The sequence below is a fragment of the Helianthus annuus genome, chromosome 16 (genome assembly GCF_002127325.2).
Source record: "Helianthus annuus cultivar XRQ/B chromosome 16, HanXRQr2.0-SUNRISE, whole genome shotgun sequence".
NCBI lineage: Eukaryota > Viridiplantae > Streptophyta > Magnoliopsida > Asterales > Asteraceae > Helianthus > Helianthus annuus.
In genome coordinates, this window is record NC_035448.2 from 7,584,224 (window position 1) to 7,601,218 (window position 16,995).

The window sequence follows — 16,995 nt, forward strand, 5'->3', positions numbered from 1 at the left end:
AGTTTGCTCCCTGACTCTAACTCAGTAAAAACGTTCAATTAAAAGTAAGGGTATTTCAGTAGTTTACTCCCTGGCTCTAACTCAATTAAAACGTTTAGTTAAAAGTCGCGGTATTCGTGGTCGGCAGGTGGTAGTTGCAGGTGGTGGAGGATGGTTGTGGATGGTGGTGGCCGGTAGAAAGAGTGGTTGGAAAGATGTAGGATCTGAAAAGAATTACTTATATACATGTAAATAAACAAGTTATAGGTTTATTTAGGTGAAAAGACTTACATGCTCTTGCTTTTATCTATAAAATTACCAAAATACCCTTCTAGTTAATGGATTTTTTTAGATGGAGTTAGAGGTGGGGAGCAAAATAACGATAAGTTAGAAAAATCAGGGAGAAAAATGACTATTTTTTAAACTATTGGGGCAAAACCGTTAAAATAACCAATTCACAGGAAGCAAAATGGAAGTTAACTCAAAAAACTATTAGTGACAAAAACAAAAGGAGCAAAGGTGTAATTTCTTCTTTAATTTAAGACAAACACAAAACCCCAGTTTTGAATCCCCAACGTTCCATCGTCTAGGGTTTTTGAATCCTCTTCGTCTTCTTCATCGATCGAATGGTGTAAAATGAGCTCAACCACCCATAAAACACCCAATTCAACTAACAAACAATCATTATTCTTCAACGACATATCCACCCCCCTCACTAACCGTCGTACCACAACCCCCGCCCAACCCACTCCCCTATGGCGCCAAAACTTTGCCACCTCAGACCTCCCACCACCCCCTATCTTCACTCTCCAAGACCGCTCCGATTTCTCACCGGATTCCGCCTTCCAAGACTTCCGGGTCGGGTCACCCGTACATAATTATTCAAACCCTAGTCCTGTTGTCACTTCTGCAGCTTGGAAGAATGAGGGTGATGATAAAGAAAAGACTCTGGGTTCGGGTCCAGGTTTGGGCTCGGGTTTAGGTTCGGGTCCGGGTTTGGGCTCGGGTTTAGGTTCGGGTCTGGGTTTGGGCTCGGGTTTAGGTTCGGGTCCGGGTTTGGGTTCAGATTCGGGTTTGGGCTCGGGCTTAGGTTCGGGGTCGGGTGTGGGGTCTCCAGTGGATGGTGTTGTTCAGCGGCGGCAGCCGGGGGTGTTGCTGACATTGCCGGCGCCTAGGGAGGTTGTGAGACTGGAGGTTGAGGGGAATGCGGTGGCGGCGGTGGGTTCGGTTGATGAAGAAGAAGAATGGGTCACTGTTTATGGGTAATTCTGTTATGCATTGTTTGTTATTATATAGATAGCTGACATTGAAACATGAATACATGATTAAGTGGTTAGTTATATGCTTGTTAGTTGTTACATTCATAGTTGTCACTTGTCAATAGCGATCGCTATAGTGCGTTATGTAGCGTATAGGTATAGGTCGCTAAGTAGGGTTGTAGCGATGGATATATAGAATAGCGACACTGTATCTTTTTTTAATATAAATAGTAAATATAGCTATCAAATAACTGGATTTTAGGTTTTTGTTAAATATACATGTAAAATAGCATTATATAATATGTAGCGTATAGGTATAGGTCACTGTTAGGGTTGTAGCGAGAATAGCTAATAGCGACACTTTTTTTTTAATATAAATAGCAATTAAATATAGCTATAAAATAGCTGGATTCTAGGTTTTTGTTAAATATACTTGTAAAATAGCATATATACGAGGGTATTTTGATATAATATACATATAAAAAATTTAGAACATTTTTTTCTAGTGTATTGCTATTTATAAAATAGCCGTCTGCTGTTTATCGCTATTCGCTATGTAGCATATGGGTATCTTATCGCTATTTGTCGCTATTCGCCATTAACAATTATGGTGCATTTGCAGGTTTTCACCCGCGGATACAAGTTTAGTTCTTCGGGAGTTTGAAAAATGTGGTGTGATTCTTAAGCATGTCCCCGGTCCAAGAGAGTCTAACTGGATGCACGTTCTTTATCAGGTAATTTCTGCGTTCGTTAGTTATAAGGGTCATCTTGATGCGTGGCGTTCTTATACTTTATTTAGGATTAGGAATTCGATGATGACGAAAATTCGAAACTTTATTTTTTATTACACAGAGTCGTTTTGATGCTCAAAAAGCTCTTAGCAAGAACGGCATGCAACTAAATGGAGCCCTAATAATTGGAGTGAAACCCGTGGATCCAATGCAACGCCAATCACTTAGTGATAGACTGCATAATCAAGGATTCATGCCAATACCACCGCCCACCACCACCCGAAAAACAGACCCAATTTCTTTCAATGCATCTACTCAGGTTCACAGTCAAAATGGCGCCCCGAATGCTGGCGGAACCATAGCAATCCCTGCAAAATCAATGGTCTCCAAAGTTGTGGATTTGATGTTTGGTTCATAGACATCTTTAAGTTTGCATTGGTTTTTTGGGTATTTTTTGAGTAACATGCTGTGAGAACCATTAAAAAATTAATGTATGAAATCAGCAATTGTAATGTTGTCCAAATTTATCTGAGATTTGTATGATGCATCATATGGTGAAATGATGTTTAGATGAACATGATTTACAACAAATTGTAGGAAGATACCCTTTGGGTTTAGTTAGCGATTCAAACAATATGAGGCGAGCCTGAGCTCGACCAGTCTTGAGCTCGAGCTCAATTAGCATATAAGACTATAAGAGCTCGAGTTCGGCTCGTTGGTAGTTTCTCAAGCTTAAGCTCTGCTCGGGCTCAACTCGTTTATTATCTATTAGTTACCATATTAAATAAAATTAATATAAATAATACACTTGTTTAGGCTTGCGAGCTCTATAGGTGAAGCTCGTGCTCGTTTACTAAACAAGCTTATTTTTAGGTCCGGGCTCGGCTCGTAAACAAGTTTAAATAAGCTCGACACGACTCATTTACTAAACAACTTTAAATAAGTCTGTAGTGCGATTTGCGATTGGTCTAGCAACCATAAAAAATAATTTTATGATTTGATATTCGCGATTTTATGACTTGATACTGCGCTGATTTGAATAAAGGGCCTAGAGCTCCTGATCTCGCGAAAATCACCATCGTGTTCAAACAAATCTACAACTAGTTGTCTTGGTCCTACTTTCAGGTTTTTCAAGATCCTTTTATAGTTATTGGGCCTTTTTATAGTTATTGGGCCTTACTCTGCTTTATTGGACCATAAAATTATTTTTTTATGGTTACTGATTAATCGCAAATCGCACAGGCAACAATCGATTACCCACTGTTTCTCCCCCATCGACAGAGGATGCATAATTGCATTCAAGAAAAAAGAGACCAGGTAGCTTATGTAATATATGAAAAAAAATAAAAAAATTGGAGGCCCTTATTTTTTGGTGGCTCTAGGCCTTTGCCTAGAATGCTAAGCCTATCGGTCCGGCCCTCCGCAAATATGAATCTTCTTCATTACTTTTTAATTGCTTTGCTAGATATCAGGGGCGGATCTAGGTGAAGCCAAGGGTGGGCGGCGTACCTCTTGAAAAAAAAATATAGTGTATTTTTTAGGCAAAAATCCGACCGCACCCCCTGAAAATATGCTTGAACCACTCATCCGCATCCCTAACAAATAATTTATGGGTTCGCCACTAATGCTACATTTGAAAGTCGATGTGACCTCGTGGCAGATTCAAGAACTTTTTCCAATGGGTTCGTTTTAATAGATTCTTGTTAATTTTTTTATTACTTTTTTTTTCAAACTAAGTGGGTCCATGTGAACCCACAAATATGGTTGGATCCTGGTGACACCTTCCTATAATTTGCTTCCCTTTGTTTGAGTTAAGGTGTTGTTTGCTATTGAACATGTTATAACCCATACCACTTGAACAACTTTGTTGTGGTCCAATTTAAGCTTTAAAAATGGTCTTGTAATATTTAGACAAAAACAAAATGATCATATCATACAATTTAATTTTCTTTAATAACTTGTATTTGTTAACATTTTTTAAGCCCGGATACGCAAGTGTGTTTAACTTATTTTTTGACATTTTGGTATAACTTTTGTGTTGGTGCAGTTGTCTGTCGACTACATCTTCGTTCGAGTCTTAGGTTAGGGCTGATTGTATCATGCACGGAAATCGAGAAATCATGTTTTAATCATGGTTTCGCTTATATGTCATAGAGATAGGTTTCGCTCATAGGGTAACTTGTAGTTTCGCTTATCTGTACACCGGGTAGTTTCGCTCATATGGACATGTGGTCCTTGGAGCGAAACCTCAACCCTATATAAAGGATCTCATGAGCGAAACTAGATAGTAGTGAGGTTGAGGTCTTGTATGGTACGGCGAAGCCCTGCCAAATTGTCTCCAGCACTTGTATATTGTTAGCAGATCAATAAAAGAGACGTTAAATAGTGAAATCAAGCTAAACAAAGACTGAATCAATGAATTCCGTCTCTGATTCAGTCTGAGCACTCTTCTGATCGACTCGTTAGGTCGTCTAACGTTCCTACATTTTGTAGAAAACAACATTGTTATCAAACCGTACCAGTGTTATAACGAACCAAACCGATACCAGCCGAAGCCTTATTCTTATCACATTGTGGGTTGGGATTCCATTAGTAAAAGTTACAATTCTCATGCTAAAATGTAAGCTTTGCTCTCTGTGCCCACATTGTCAAATGCGTCAATTTCATGTCACACTCAATAGTCCTATGGACACCCTTGCATAACTTTTGTGTTTGTTTTTACCTTCCATCTATATGCTTTTTTTTTTTTTTTTTGTATAAAATTAAATAAATTGTTATATTTTTTCCGTGAGTCATTATTGTGTTTAAATCATTCGATTTTTGCATATTTTAATAGTGAGATAACATAATGATATGTTATTATCTTAGCTATTTGATTATTTTAAAATAGTACATTAACATACTCAATAACACAAAATGTCAAATAATAGAAAATATTTACACATCATCATATTAAATTAACAATTTTTCATTGTCAAATCTGTCACGTTCTATTATCAGTTTTCTCTTTATTTCCTTTAGAGTTAAATGTCATTTTAGTCAATCTGATTTAAGTCATTTTGCTAATTTAGTTCAAATGTTTCATTTTTCGTCCGTGAGTCAAAAAAGGTTTCACTGTTGCCATTTTGCCATTTTAGTCCACTTGGTTAACTTCATCAATTTTTTCTGTTAACGAAAAGGGCAATTCTGTCATTTTATATGTAATTTTATTAACTAGAAGGGCAATTCAGCCATATAAAATGACCGAATTGCCCTTCTCGTTAACAGAAAAAAATGGATGAAGTTAACCTAGTGCACTAAAATGGCAAAGATGAAACCTTTTTGAACCCACAGACGAAAAATGAAACCTTTGTACTAAACTTGCAAAGATGACCCAAACCATATGGACTAAAATAACATTTAGAGTTAAATGCCATTTTAGTCCTTGTGGTTTTGGCCATTTTGCTAGTTTAGTCCAAAGGTTTCATTTTTAACCCGTGGGTCCAAAAAGGTTTCACAGTTGCCATTTTAGTCCACTTGGTTAACTTCATCCATTTTTTCTGTTAACGAGAAGGCCAATTTGGTCATTTTGTATGTAATTCTGTTAACTAAAAGGGCAATTCAGCCATATAAAATGACCGAATTGGCCTTCTCGTTAACAGAAAAAATGGATGAAGTTAACCAAGTGGACTAAAATGGCAACTGTGAAACATTTTTGAACCCACAGGTTAAAAATGAAACCTTTGGACTAAACTGGCAAAATAGCCCAAACCACAAGGACTAAAATGACATTTAACTCTAACATTTAACTCTCTCCTTTATTTATAAAACCTTCAAGAAAAAATGAGTTGTATGAAAATCGACCCCAAATAAAACAAAACGAAGAAACTCAATAGAGAATAACACGTAAGAGGTCTAAACCTTGTTGGATTTTTATATATAAAATCTGAGACTTTTTTAGAAACATAACTACTTGGGGTTGTTTGGCAACTTCTAAATGGTTAAGTGCTGAACCAGTAAGATGTCTGAACCATTAAGAGTCAGTATAATGTTTAACCGAGACAAATATTTGACCAATTCAGATTAGAAGTCTTAATCATTCAGACTCAGTATAATGCTTAATCATTCAGAGACAAATTAGTGTCTGAACCATTCAGACATTTGCTCGCAAAACAAACAATCTGAGCCATTAAATGTTAAACTAGTAAAAGATCTGAACCATTAAACAAACAATCCCTAACCCATTACTAGTTACATTTTTAATGAAAAAGAGTGTTAGGGTGTAAGGGGCACCTTTGGTGACCCCATTCACCTAAGGGGAACACCGCCGCCATCACTTAGGTGAGTGGTTTGGGGGAGTGAAATCGGTGGGAAGTCACCGAAGAGAGGGAGGAGAGAGGGAGGAGTGGACCAATGAAAAGTTTTTTTTTTTTTTGTTTTTTTTAATAAAAAACCAAGTCACCTAAGAGGGGAGTGCCGCCATCAATTTAGAGTGTTAGGGGAGTTTAAGAGGAGAGTTGACGTGGCACACGAGGATTAGTTATGCGTAAGAAAGGGGACTACCCTCTTAAAGGAGTGCCCCTTACACCCTTATGATGAACCCGATAACGTTCCGCTAGTGTGTTCGAACTAGAAAGAAGTTAGTTAGAAAGGGGGCAAAACTAAAAAGATTTATACCTCTAGGAGACAAAAGTCCAAAGTCTTTGGAAATGTGTGTATATTTATAAAAGAAATTGAAAATAAAAAAATAGAAAAAAAAAAGAAGGTAGAAACCGAGGCGCATGCAAAAATCATGATGATGGTGTTCTCTCGCTCTCATCCTGTTTGTCCTTATTTTATGAAGTTTGAACCCCTCTATTATCCCACGCTTTTACGGTTTTACCCCACCATGTCTATGTATTTACCTCCCATCCCTTTTTTCATTAACAGGTCGTTTGTTTAGTTTTTAACGAGTCTTTAAATGTTTCAGACTTCTTACTGATTCATCACTTAGTGGTTCAGACATTTGCCTCTGAACGGCTAAACATTATACTGAGTCTGAATGGTTAAGACCTCTAATCTGAATTGGTAAGACATTTGCCTCTAAACGGTTAAACATTATACTGGTTCTTAATGGTTCAGACATCTTACTGGTTCAACGCTTAATCATTCAAAAGTTGCTAAACAGCCACTAAAAGAAAGTGAAAATGGTGATAAAAAATGTAGTTATTTGTTCATGTTTTACCGAGTATTGTAAAAAATAAAACGAAAAAAATATTGTGGTTTTATTATCATCACATAATAAAATAATAATGTGTTCTGTTTTACGAGTAATGAGTTTAAAATTTCCTTAATGCTATATGCTTAACCCAAAGTTTCATCATGTGATCTCCCTTGTTAGATACAATATAATTGGTACTGGATAGGCTTCCTACGGCTATGGATTTGAGAAGAAATGTTTTTATCCTGTCAATTGAATGTAAAGTTTGTAACGAATACTGCGAGACGACGACCCTTTATTCATTTCCTGCAGGATGGCGTAACAGGTTTGGGAGTTTATTGCAAGGTGGTGTAAGGTCGGATCCTTATTTGCTCTGGAACTAAAAGATCTGTTAAATATGCATACTCGATGTCGCAGCTCAGCAAAATGGAAAAAGGTGATGTTTTCCTTGATTCAGATTGCGGTTTGGGTGTTATGGAGGAACATAAATGATGTCGTGTTTAACAACAAACAACCGAACATGGTGAAGATAAAGGAAGACATTCAAGTGTATAAGTGTATGGGTATCTTTGGATTAAAAATAGAGCGAAATGTAGCGAGTTATCTTGGAATGATTGTTGTAATTTTGAGTTATCTGGTATGGGGGTGTGATAGTTTGAAGTGCGTTTTTGGTTCTTGGTGTATGCGTATTCATATCGGATTAACTATTGTTGACCGGAAGTATATTCATAAAAGTTTGTTTGCCTTTAAAAAAGTATATAATCATCCCTCTCATATAAAAACCCTAATTACAATTATCAATACAAAACACATTTACATCAAGGGTTTAATTACGTATCAAAGCGAGAGACGCATACAATCAATGGTCACCATCATACTCGTCTACAAAAATTGGTCACAATAACCGATCAGTTTCCTCTTTGGATCACTTAATCAACTCTGTCCACCCTCTTCACTGTCGTTGTTGTCAGACAACTTGCAGTTTTCAAGCGTTGATAGGTTTCGTTTGCTAGGCTTCATTTAAGCTATGTGGTGTGGTCATGACCCAAATGACCACCAACACCCTCTACGTCAACGTCGTGTCACTCCATCTGCATCCACCAACCTAATTCACCACCCTATATGGTGTAGACCCCCACTGTCATCCATTATCCTCATCCACCAATCAAAATCACCTAATTAATTAAAATAGGGTCGTGGTTGTCGTGGATTAAACAACGCAAACCATCATGGTTTGGGAAGGGGGCGATGTATCACGTGGACCACGTCCCATGTGGCAATCCATGACCCAAATCACCATCCCTATAGCCTTACAAATTTCAGGCGAAGCCAGGTTTCACTTCACACAATTTTCAGGAAAAACATACAAGGTTTTACCCAGTGGCGGACCCAGGAATTTTTCCATGGGGGTGCGAAACATTTTTAAAAATTTTAGGCCCCTAGGTATATAAGTAAAAAAATCAGTTCGTATCGGGTCGGGTCGGGTCATGTAAAATAAACGAACATCAAACTAAATTTATATAATCATCAAAAACATGTCAAACCTTGTTACAAACATAATTAAAACGTCGACGCCCTACGGGTTTTCATTTTTTGGGCTTTAATTATTTTATTATAGTTTGAAATATTGTTGGGTTTGGTTAATGGGCTAAGACTTAGTGGACTAGCTAGTTAGGAATTATAAGTGAGTAAAGGTATGAGTATTTGGGTTTAAAATATAAATTGATAACACTTTTTACCTAAGGGGTGCGGACGAAAAATTTCAAGGGTGCGGTCGAAAAATTCCAAGGGGTGCGGACGAAAAATTCCAAGGGGTGCGGACGGGATTTTCGACGGAATTTAGCACTAATTTTTTTTTCCCCGGGGGTGCGCCCGCCCACCTTGGATTTGCTTTAGGTCCGCCCTTGGTTTTACCTTTTACAATGAGAACAATTATTCTGGTCTCTTCGACTTAAAGAGCCTCTCACAACTTACACAAGTTTGCTTTCACTCTCTCCAACCAATTATGGTTATTGGAAAATCATAATTGAGCGTTTCCTGATCACACATAATCTTTTTGGATGCATTGATGGTCCAATTCCTAGTCCAGATCACACTGTAGTAACTGCTTCTGATATTATTGTCAAAATGATACGTGTTCAAGTCTCACAAAGTGGGAAACAAATGTGTTTTAGAAGTAGAATTAAGGGAGGATGGCATGCCCATCAAAATAAATAAACCAGTGTGACAAAGTAGTCCGCATATTGATGGAGAGGGTGAAACCCGAGCTTTAAAGGGTTATCTTGCGTGTTTTGGTCTGTTTTAGGTGATTATATACGTTGAATAAGATAACTATGAGAAATTGTGGTTTTGCAGGTTAATTGCTTAATTCGGGGAAATCATAATTATTTATTCACAAAATCCAAAAGACTTTTGTTGGATGATGGGATTGGAGCCATACTCATGTGACTAAATGACAAGGAGGATGGCATTTTTATTAAAGGAACATGGAGGGCTTTTGTTTATCACATCATCCATCCATATACATCTACGCAAACATGCACATATGTGGAAGAAAGTGGCGGCTACATCACATGAAAACATCATCATCAGTCACGAGACATTGGAAGTGAACAAAGGAAGAAAGTGGCGGCTGGTGGATTTTTAGGAGCATTGGGGGGAGCCATGATTGTTTTATAAAGTCATTATCATCACACACTAACTTGTGAACATTGAGGAAATATCCTATGAGGTGAGAAAGGAACCATATGATTCATAAAAAAATCATCTTGGCAAGCCGACAACTTGAGGTGGGGGGCGCAGATTTCAAACAAACAAAGAAAATGAAGACTTTTGATGTGATGATTGATGATTATTATAATTCATCCAATCAACAACATGTTTTTAAAACAATCCATGTGAACAAAAAGTGGACATGCATTTCGGTCAACATTAATTCCCTCAAGATTTGACTTTTGGTTCGGCATTTATAACAGAAACTTTGCTATGGGGTTTACGGAATGACGTGTAACTTACGGTTTGTGGTGCTACAAGACAAAAAGAAACAGAAGCTGGCACTAGTGGCTTACGGGATTCAGTTGGGGCTTACGGAATGTGGTGGCAGCAAATATTAATAAATATGGAGTGGCACGTGGTCTTTTGGCTGGTTGTGGGATTTTAGGTTTTAAGAAAAAAACCTAATGAGAACATCATGATTACCATCGAATTGGGCCAGCCACAATACATAGCCCATATCATTCACGAAAACTGGCAGCCACTATGGAGAATTTTGGCAACTTTAATATCACAACATTATCATTGATCGATCTCTGGGAGCAGCAAGATATCATCAACTTCGAACTCTTAGTTCATCTTGGCAACATCATCATCATTCAACACACATCTTCCGCAACATACCGAATCAATCATGCATTCAATCTTCTACCAAGCTTTTGGGGATTGCACACACATCATGAGCGGCTAGTCGTCTCGTGACCGTCTCCGGGACTAGGGTTTATGTTTGAACATTAGGTTTACTTATGTTTACAACTTTTTAGATTGAGAATTGATTAATCTTTCGGTTAGTTATTCTTATTGTTTTTGTTCGATTAAACAATATTTGATTGTCGTAATCATTCGTGTTCATCAATTATTTGGTTTGTTCATCAACAACCGGGATTAAATTCTAGGATGTCATTGTTTTAAACCTTTAATCATTGAACTCGATTATGTTTATGAAATCTGAAATTGGTAATTAATTGGACTACTATTCATTTGCATCAATCTTTCGGTTTCGATCGTGGATCATTGCAATCAAATATATTGTCCATTAATTATTTATCAAAACAAGTTTACAAATCATGTCTATGTGATTTCCAACTGGTAGTAACTAAGTAACCTGATCTTTTGCATAACCTGAAAACCCGGAGATTGGTCCACTTTCTCACAATTGTTTACAACTCTAATTTATATTTGTTTTCGCAATCATTCTCAAAACTGCAAAAAGCAATTAATTTAGACGTAGATGGTAATTAAAGCAACGAACTTTCATACTTTCCACTGATTCCCCGTGGATTCGACACCCTACTTGCCCTTTACTAGTAAAAGGTGAATAGGACACTTTTAACTTATATTTTTGACCGACTTTACGACATCGATCAAAAATAAATATAATAAAAGAAAAACAACAAGGTATCTGTAAACTACTTATGATGTACATACATGTTAGGGGTCACAATTATTGACATGACCCCCAACACCAACCAAAAACTACAAATGTTGGGTCAGCTAACATAACCTGTTTTATTAATCGGGGCAGTCTGGAAACGAACTATTTAATAAATGGGTTAATCGAACACGCCTAATTTAAAAAAGTGGGTTAACCTGTCAACCGATTTTAGGTTTTAATACATGGTTTGAATTTTGAATATGGATAGCATTATAGCAAAAATACCCAGCCTGATGGGTATACCCGAAACCCGAACCTTTTTGGACGAGTATACCCAATACACAATGTTTACCCGACCCTATTACCCGAAACTATATACATGTTTATATGAAAACGTTTAAATTTTATATTTATTTTCCTTTAAATATTGTTTAGTAATGTTTCATACTATTTTCTGGAATATATCTTTTGAGGTTAGGATATAATAGGAAGTTTATTTGGGTAGGAAGCCTAGGAAGTAATCTTGACCATCTATTTATTTAATCAAGGGCAAAGATTAAATGAATGAAATTGGAGGAAAAAAAAGGAGGCGCGTGGGTTTGTTAGGGGCATTCTAGTCAATCAACCACAATAGTTTCTCTCTCCTCCAATTCCCCCCATTTTTTAAACGTTACACGACATTATTTTTTTTTATAAAAATTGCACAAAAAAACGAGCGTTTTTTTATCTTTAAAACGAGTATACTATTGCTATATTTTCAATTTTTTTTTTGAAAATCCAGTTGCGTAAAACGCAATGGAGAAAACTCAGTTGCGTAAAACACAATGAAAAAAAAAAGTGTAAAAAATGACTTTTTCTAAACGCAATGCACCAAAACACAAAGAAATGTCTTATTTCTAAAACGCAATGACTAGAAAACACAAAGAAATGTCTTATTTCTAAAACGCAATAGCCTAAAAATACAAAAGAAAGTATACTTTCTAAAACGCAATGGACTGAATGTGTTTTACTTAAAACGCAATGCACCCAAAACACAAAAAAAAAGTCTTATTTTTAAAACGCAATAGCCAGAAAACACTTAAAAATGTCTTTTTCCTAAAACGCAATAGCCTAAAAACACAAAAGAAAGTGTACTTTCTAAAACGCAATGGACTCAAAACACATAAAAATGTGTTTACCTAAAACGCAATGCACAAAAAACACAATGTCCAGAAAACACTTAAAATGTCTTTTTTGTAAAACGCAATGGCTAGAAAACACATAAAAATGTCTTATTTCTAAAACGCAATGGCCTAAAAACACAAAAGAAACTGTTTTGTCTAAAACGCAATGATCTGAATACACATAAAAATGTGTTTACCTAAAACGCAATGAGTAAAAACACTTCAAAAATGTTATATTTCTAAAATGCAATGACCAGAAACTGTTGTTCACAGAACCATAAAATGAGGCAATTTCTGGAAAATTAAATTTTCTGATGCATTTTTATTAAAGCAGTTTAATCAAAAAAATATTTTTATTAAAAAATGTTGTTCACAGCTCGACCCCATCCAGGGGCTCTGCCCCTTGGACCCCGCCAGGGGCTGCAGCCCCTTGGACCCTGCTACCAGGGGCGCTGCCCCCGGACCTCCGCCAAGATCGTAAAACACAATGACTAAATCAAAAACCCAGATCGTAAAAATGAAATTAAAGAATTTCTTACATGGATCGAAGCCGGTTTCTTCAACGATTGACGAAATTTGAATGATAGAAACACTTATCAGCGATCGAATCGAACGGATCGAGTGATTATCTTCAAAATCACGGGAAAAACGAGATTTTTAATGAAATTAAACCGGGTTTTCTTCAAAAAAAGCTGAAGAACACGTTGATCGGGTGTTTGAATCATTGATTGATGACGAAAATTGCACTATAATGTAGTGATTATTGAGATAGTAAGTGAAGAAAAGGTTGAAAATGGCGGGTTTTGAAGTTACTGGAGTAAAGAAGGAAGAAGAAAGGATATGATTGACTAAAATACCCTTTCTTTTTATTTTAAATTTTGGCACATGTCATAATCTTATTGCTTCCTATCCTTTCTAGTCAAAATAAACTTCCTATTTGATCCTCACCCATATCTTTTGATCACATTATTTATATTTATATGTTATAAAATACTAAATTATTTTTTGAGATTTATGTTATAATATATTTATACTTTTAAATATTTCAAATATTATTATGATGATCTTTATTTATTATAATTTAATATATTATATAGATTTTTAAAACATAAAATTATAAAATTATAAAAGAAAGTAAAAAATATACTCATGAAAAATCCCAAGGGTATACCCAACAAATATCCAGACAAGTAATGTGACAAGATTAGACATACCTGACCCTAAGGATATAGGGTGTGATCATGACCCTCATGACTATCATGACTCTCAACATAGGTGACATGGCATTTATCTTTAATCCATTATTCAAAACCACTACTTTAAGGGTGTGGTCATGACCCAAACCACTACCCCCTTTATTTTTTTAATTTATTTTTATCTTAAAATTATCAAATGGAAAGGTCGTCGTTTAATCCATAGAAACCACCATCAATCAAGGACGAAGATAGTGTACCATTTAATTAATAATTGTAAGTGGAAATAATGTTACAATCTATCTATGACCCCCATAGCCTAATTTTGAAAGAGTGTGAAAGAAAATGACCTCAATGGCAAAGTTGTTTGAGTGTGAAAGAAAATGACCTCAATGGCAATGTTGTAAATGAAACATATAGATAAGGGCATGATGGGAAAGTAAGGTAGGGGCAAAAGAGAAAGAAAATCCAAATTAATGAATGGTGCAGCCATTTGCAGACTGGCAGAAGCAGCCACTTTCAGGTGGTAGCATACATACTCTACATGACAACACTTCACACTCATCAACCAAACAATTAAGGGTGTAAGGGGTGCTCACCTAATAGGTGAGTCCCCCATCTTACACATAGCCAATCACATGGTGCCACGTCAACTCACCTAATACACTCCCCTAATACCTTGTTTTGATGGCGGCACTCACCTATTAGGTGAGTTGTTTTTTTTTTTTTTTTTTTTTTATTCTCTAAAATAATGCATGATTTATAAATTAAAAAAAGATTAGTAAAAATAAAAATTAAATAAAAGACATTTCATTAAATTAAAAAAAAAACATTCGAACTAGAAAAAAAGATACATTCAACCTAAAAAAATATAAAAACAAACTACTCCTCGTCCGAATCAACTTCAAGGTGAGGCAAATCTAAACTTCCGAGATGCTCAACGAGATCGTGTTTTAGCCTCCAATGCGTGTCTTCGTCAATGAGCTCCGTATAGGCTGTATCATCGAAGACGGGTTCGACTGGAGGATCTTGAATATGAACCGGTGCTATCGCCCTTCCGTCGTCTTTTATAATCATGTTGTGTAAAATAAGGCACGTATACACGATGGACCTTATTTTTTTCACCGTTTTCGAACGCATTGGACGATTTAGTATTCCCCACTTCGACTTTAACACACCAAACGCCCGTTCCACATCTTTTCTTGCGGCCTCGTGTTGCCTCTTGAATTTTTTTTCGTTCGGGTCGTGTGGATATGGAAAAGACTTCACAAACACGGACCAAGTAGGGTAGATCCCATCAGTAAGATAATACCCGCGTTTGTATAAATGGTTGTTCACTTGAAATGGACAATTTGGCGCCGTTCCATTTCGTTGAGCAAGAAATAACGGAGATTGTTGCAGCACGTTGATATCGTTTTGTGAACCCGCTGGCCCACAAAAAGCATGCCAAATCCACAAATCTTGAGACGCTACCGCTTCTAACATAACCGTCGGGTATTGATGATCGCCTCTCATGTATTGTCCACGCAATTCTGTGGGGCACATTCTCCAGACAAAGTGTGTACAATCGAGACTCCCTAACATGCCAGGTAGGTGATGCCTATCCTCATGAGCCTGATACAATAGCGCGATGTCGTGGCTCGTTGGTCTACGTAGGAATTCACCGCCATACCTTTTAAAAATAAAAATTAAATAAAAGACATTTCATTAAATTAAAAATAAAAACATTCGAACTAGAAAAAAAAAATACATTCGAACTAGAAAAAAAAATACATTCACCGCCATACCTTTTACATACCGTCTCGCAGAAATATTCAAGGCACTCACGAGAGGTCCTTTCAGACATATTTAAATACTCGTCCCCCTCGTCTGGTGGGTTACCGGTTGCAAGTTGTTTAATTGCCGAAGTAACCTTTTGCAATGGTGTAAAGCTTTTCTTCATTCTACCGTCTAAGCCTTCTTGAAACCACTCGTCATACGCTTCCACGTCACTAACAATTTTTAGGAACAACGACTTGGACATACGAAACCTGTGACGAAAAGTATCTTCACTAAATTTTGGATTTTCAACGAAATAATCGGCCATGAGTGTCTCGTGGCCCCCCACACGATCCCGACGGACATATTTTTTTTTACTAGACGATGCCGTGTCTAGTAGCTCCGCTTGCTGGATGAGATTTTGGAAGAAAACTAAGCTACTATCGCTTGACGACGCATCGTCATCGTCGGGAAATTCGGGTAAGGTAGAAAGAAACGGGAACTTGGAATCCATTTTGTGTTTAAAAGATATAAAAGTTTTAGAGTTTTGGTGTGGGTTTGTTGTGAATGTGGTAAAAAATGAATTAGGTTTGGTTAGTATATATATTGTTTTAAAAAAAATTGATTTTTTTTTTTTTTAAAAAAAACGACCGTTGGCAACGGTCAAATCTCGTTCATCGTGCCATTTCCAAGCGGTAACCCCACACCCAAACCACACCCCGATTCGGGACCCCGCGGGGATGGCGGCGGTGTTCCCGATCGGGGAAATGGTTCACCGAGCCCCTCCCCGATTGCGCCCCGTATACCCTAAGGCCCCTCTTCAAATCTCATGTTTGATTCTAAAATTTCAACATGTTTCAGATTGCTGTATATTCTTCTGCAAAAACTGGTCACAATAACCAATCAGTTTCCTCTTTGGATCACTCAATCAACTCTGCCCACCCTCTTCACTGTCGTTGTTGTCAGACAACTTGCAGTTTTCAAGCGTTGATAGGTTTCGTTTGCTAGGCTTCATTTAAGCTATGTGGTGTGGTCATGACCCAAATGACCACCAACACCCTCCACGTCAACGTCGTGTCACTCCATCTGCATCCACCAACCTAATTCACCACCCTATATGGTGTAGACCCCCACTATCATCCATTATCCTCATCCACCAATCAAAATCACCTAATTAATTAAAAGAGGGCCGTGGTTGTCGTGGATTAAACCACACAAACCATCATGGTATGGGAAGGGGGCGATGTATCACGTGGACCACGTCCCATGTGGCAATCCATGACCCAAATCACCATCCCCATAGCCTTACAAATTTGAGGCGAAGCCAGGTTTCACTTCACACAATTTTCAGGAAAAACATACAAGGTTTTACCTTTTACAATGAGAACAATTATTCTTGTCTCTTCGACTTAAAGGGCCTCTCACAACTTACACAAGTTTGCTTTCACTCTCTCCAACCGATTATGGTTATTGGAAAATCATAATTGAGTGTTTCCCGATCACACATAATCTTTTTGGATGCATTGATGGTCCAGTTCCCAGTCCAGATCACATTGTAGTAATTGCTTCCGATGTTTAGTAAGGTT

The 16,995-nt window shown here is 37.1% G+C and overlaps 2 protein-coding genes across 3 annotated transcripts; one reads left to right on the top strand and one right to left on the bottom strand.

Annotated features, from left to right (window-relative positions):
- The first annotated feature begins 529 nt into the window (after positions 1 to 529).
- On the top strand, positions 530 to 2,529 carry LOC110917254 (nuclear pore complex protein NUP35). 2 transcript variants are annotated; one of them, XM_035986016.1, is made up of 4 exons: positions 531 to 937; positions 1,022 to 1,241; positions 1,861 to 1,972; positions 2,091 to 2,529. In XM_035986016.1, the coding sequence occupies exons 1-4, from the start codon at positions 616 to 618 to the stop codon at positions 2,385 to 2,387; spliced, it is 951 nt and encodes a 316-aa protein (XP_035841909.1). In that variant the 5' UTR covers positions 531 to 615; the 3' UTR covers positions 2,388 to 2,529. The 2 variants fall into 2 exon arrangements, with proteins under 2 accessions (XP_022017534.1, XP_035841909.1); XM_022161842.2 differs by having other exon boundaries at positions 530 to 1,241.
- An 11,704-nt stretch (positions 2,530 to 14,233) lies between these two features.
- Positions 14,234 to 15,800, bottom strand: LOC118488433 (protein ANTAGONIST OF LIKE HETEROCHROMATIN PROTEIN 1-like). Its single transcript, XM_035986017.1, has 2 exons — positions 15,439 to 15,800; positions 14,234 to 15,323 (listed from the first exon to the last, which is right to left on the bottom strand). The coding sequence occupies exons 1-2, from the start codon at positions 15,735 to 15,737 to the stop codon at positions 14,534 to 14,536; spliced, it is 1,089 nt and encodes a 362-aa protein (XP_035841910.1). The 5' UTR covers positions 15,738 to 15,800; the 3' UTR covers positions 14,234 to 14,533.
- Positions 15,801 to 16,995: the final 1,195 nt, after the last annotated feature.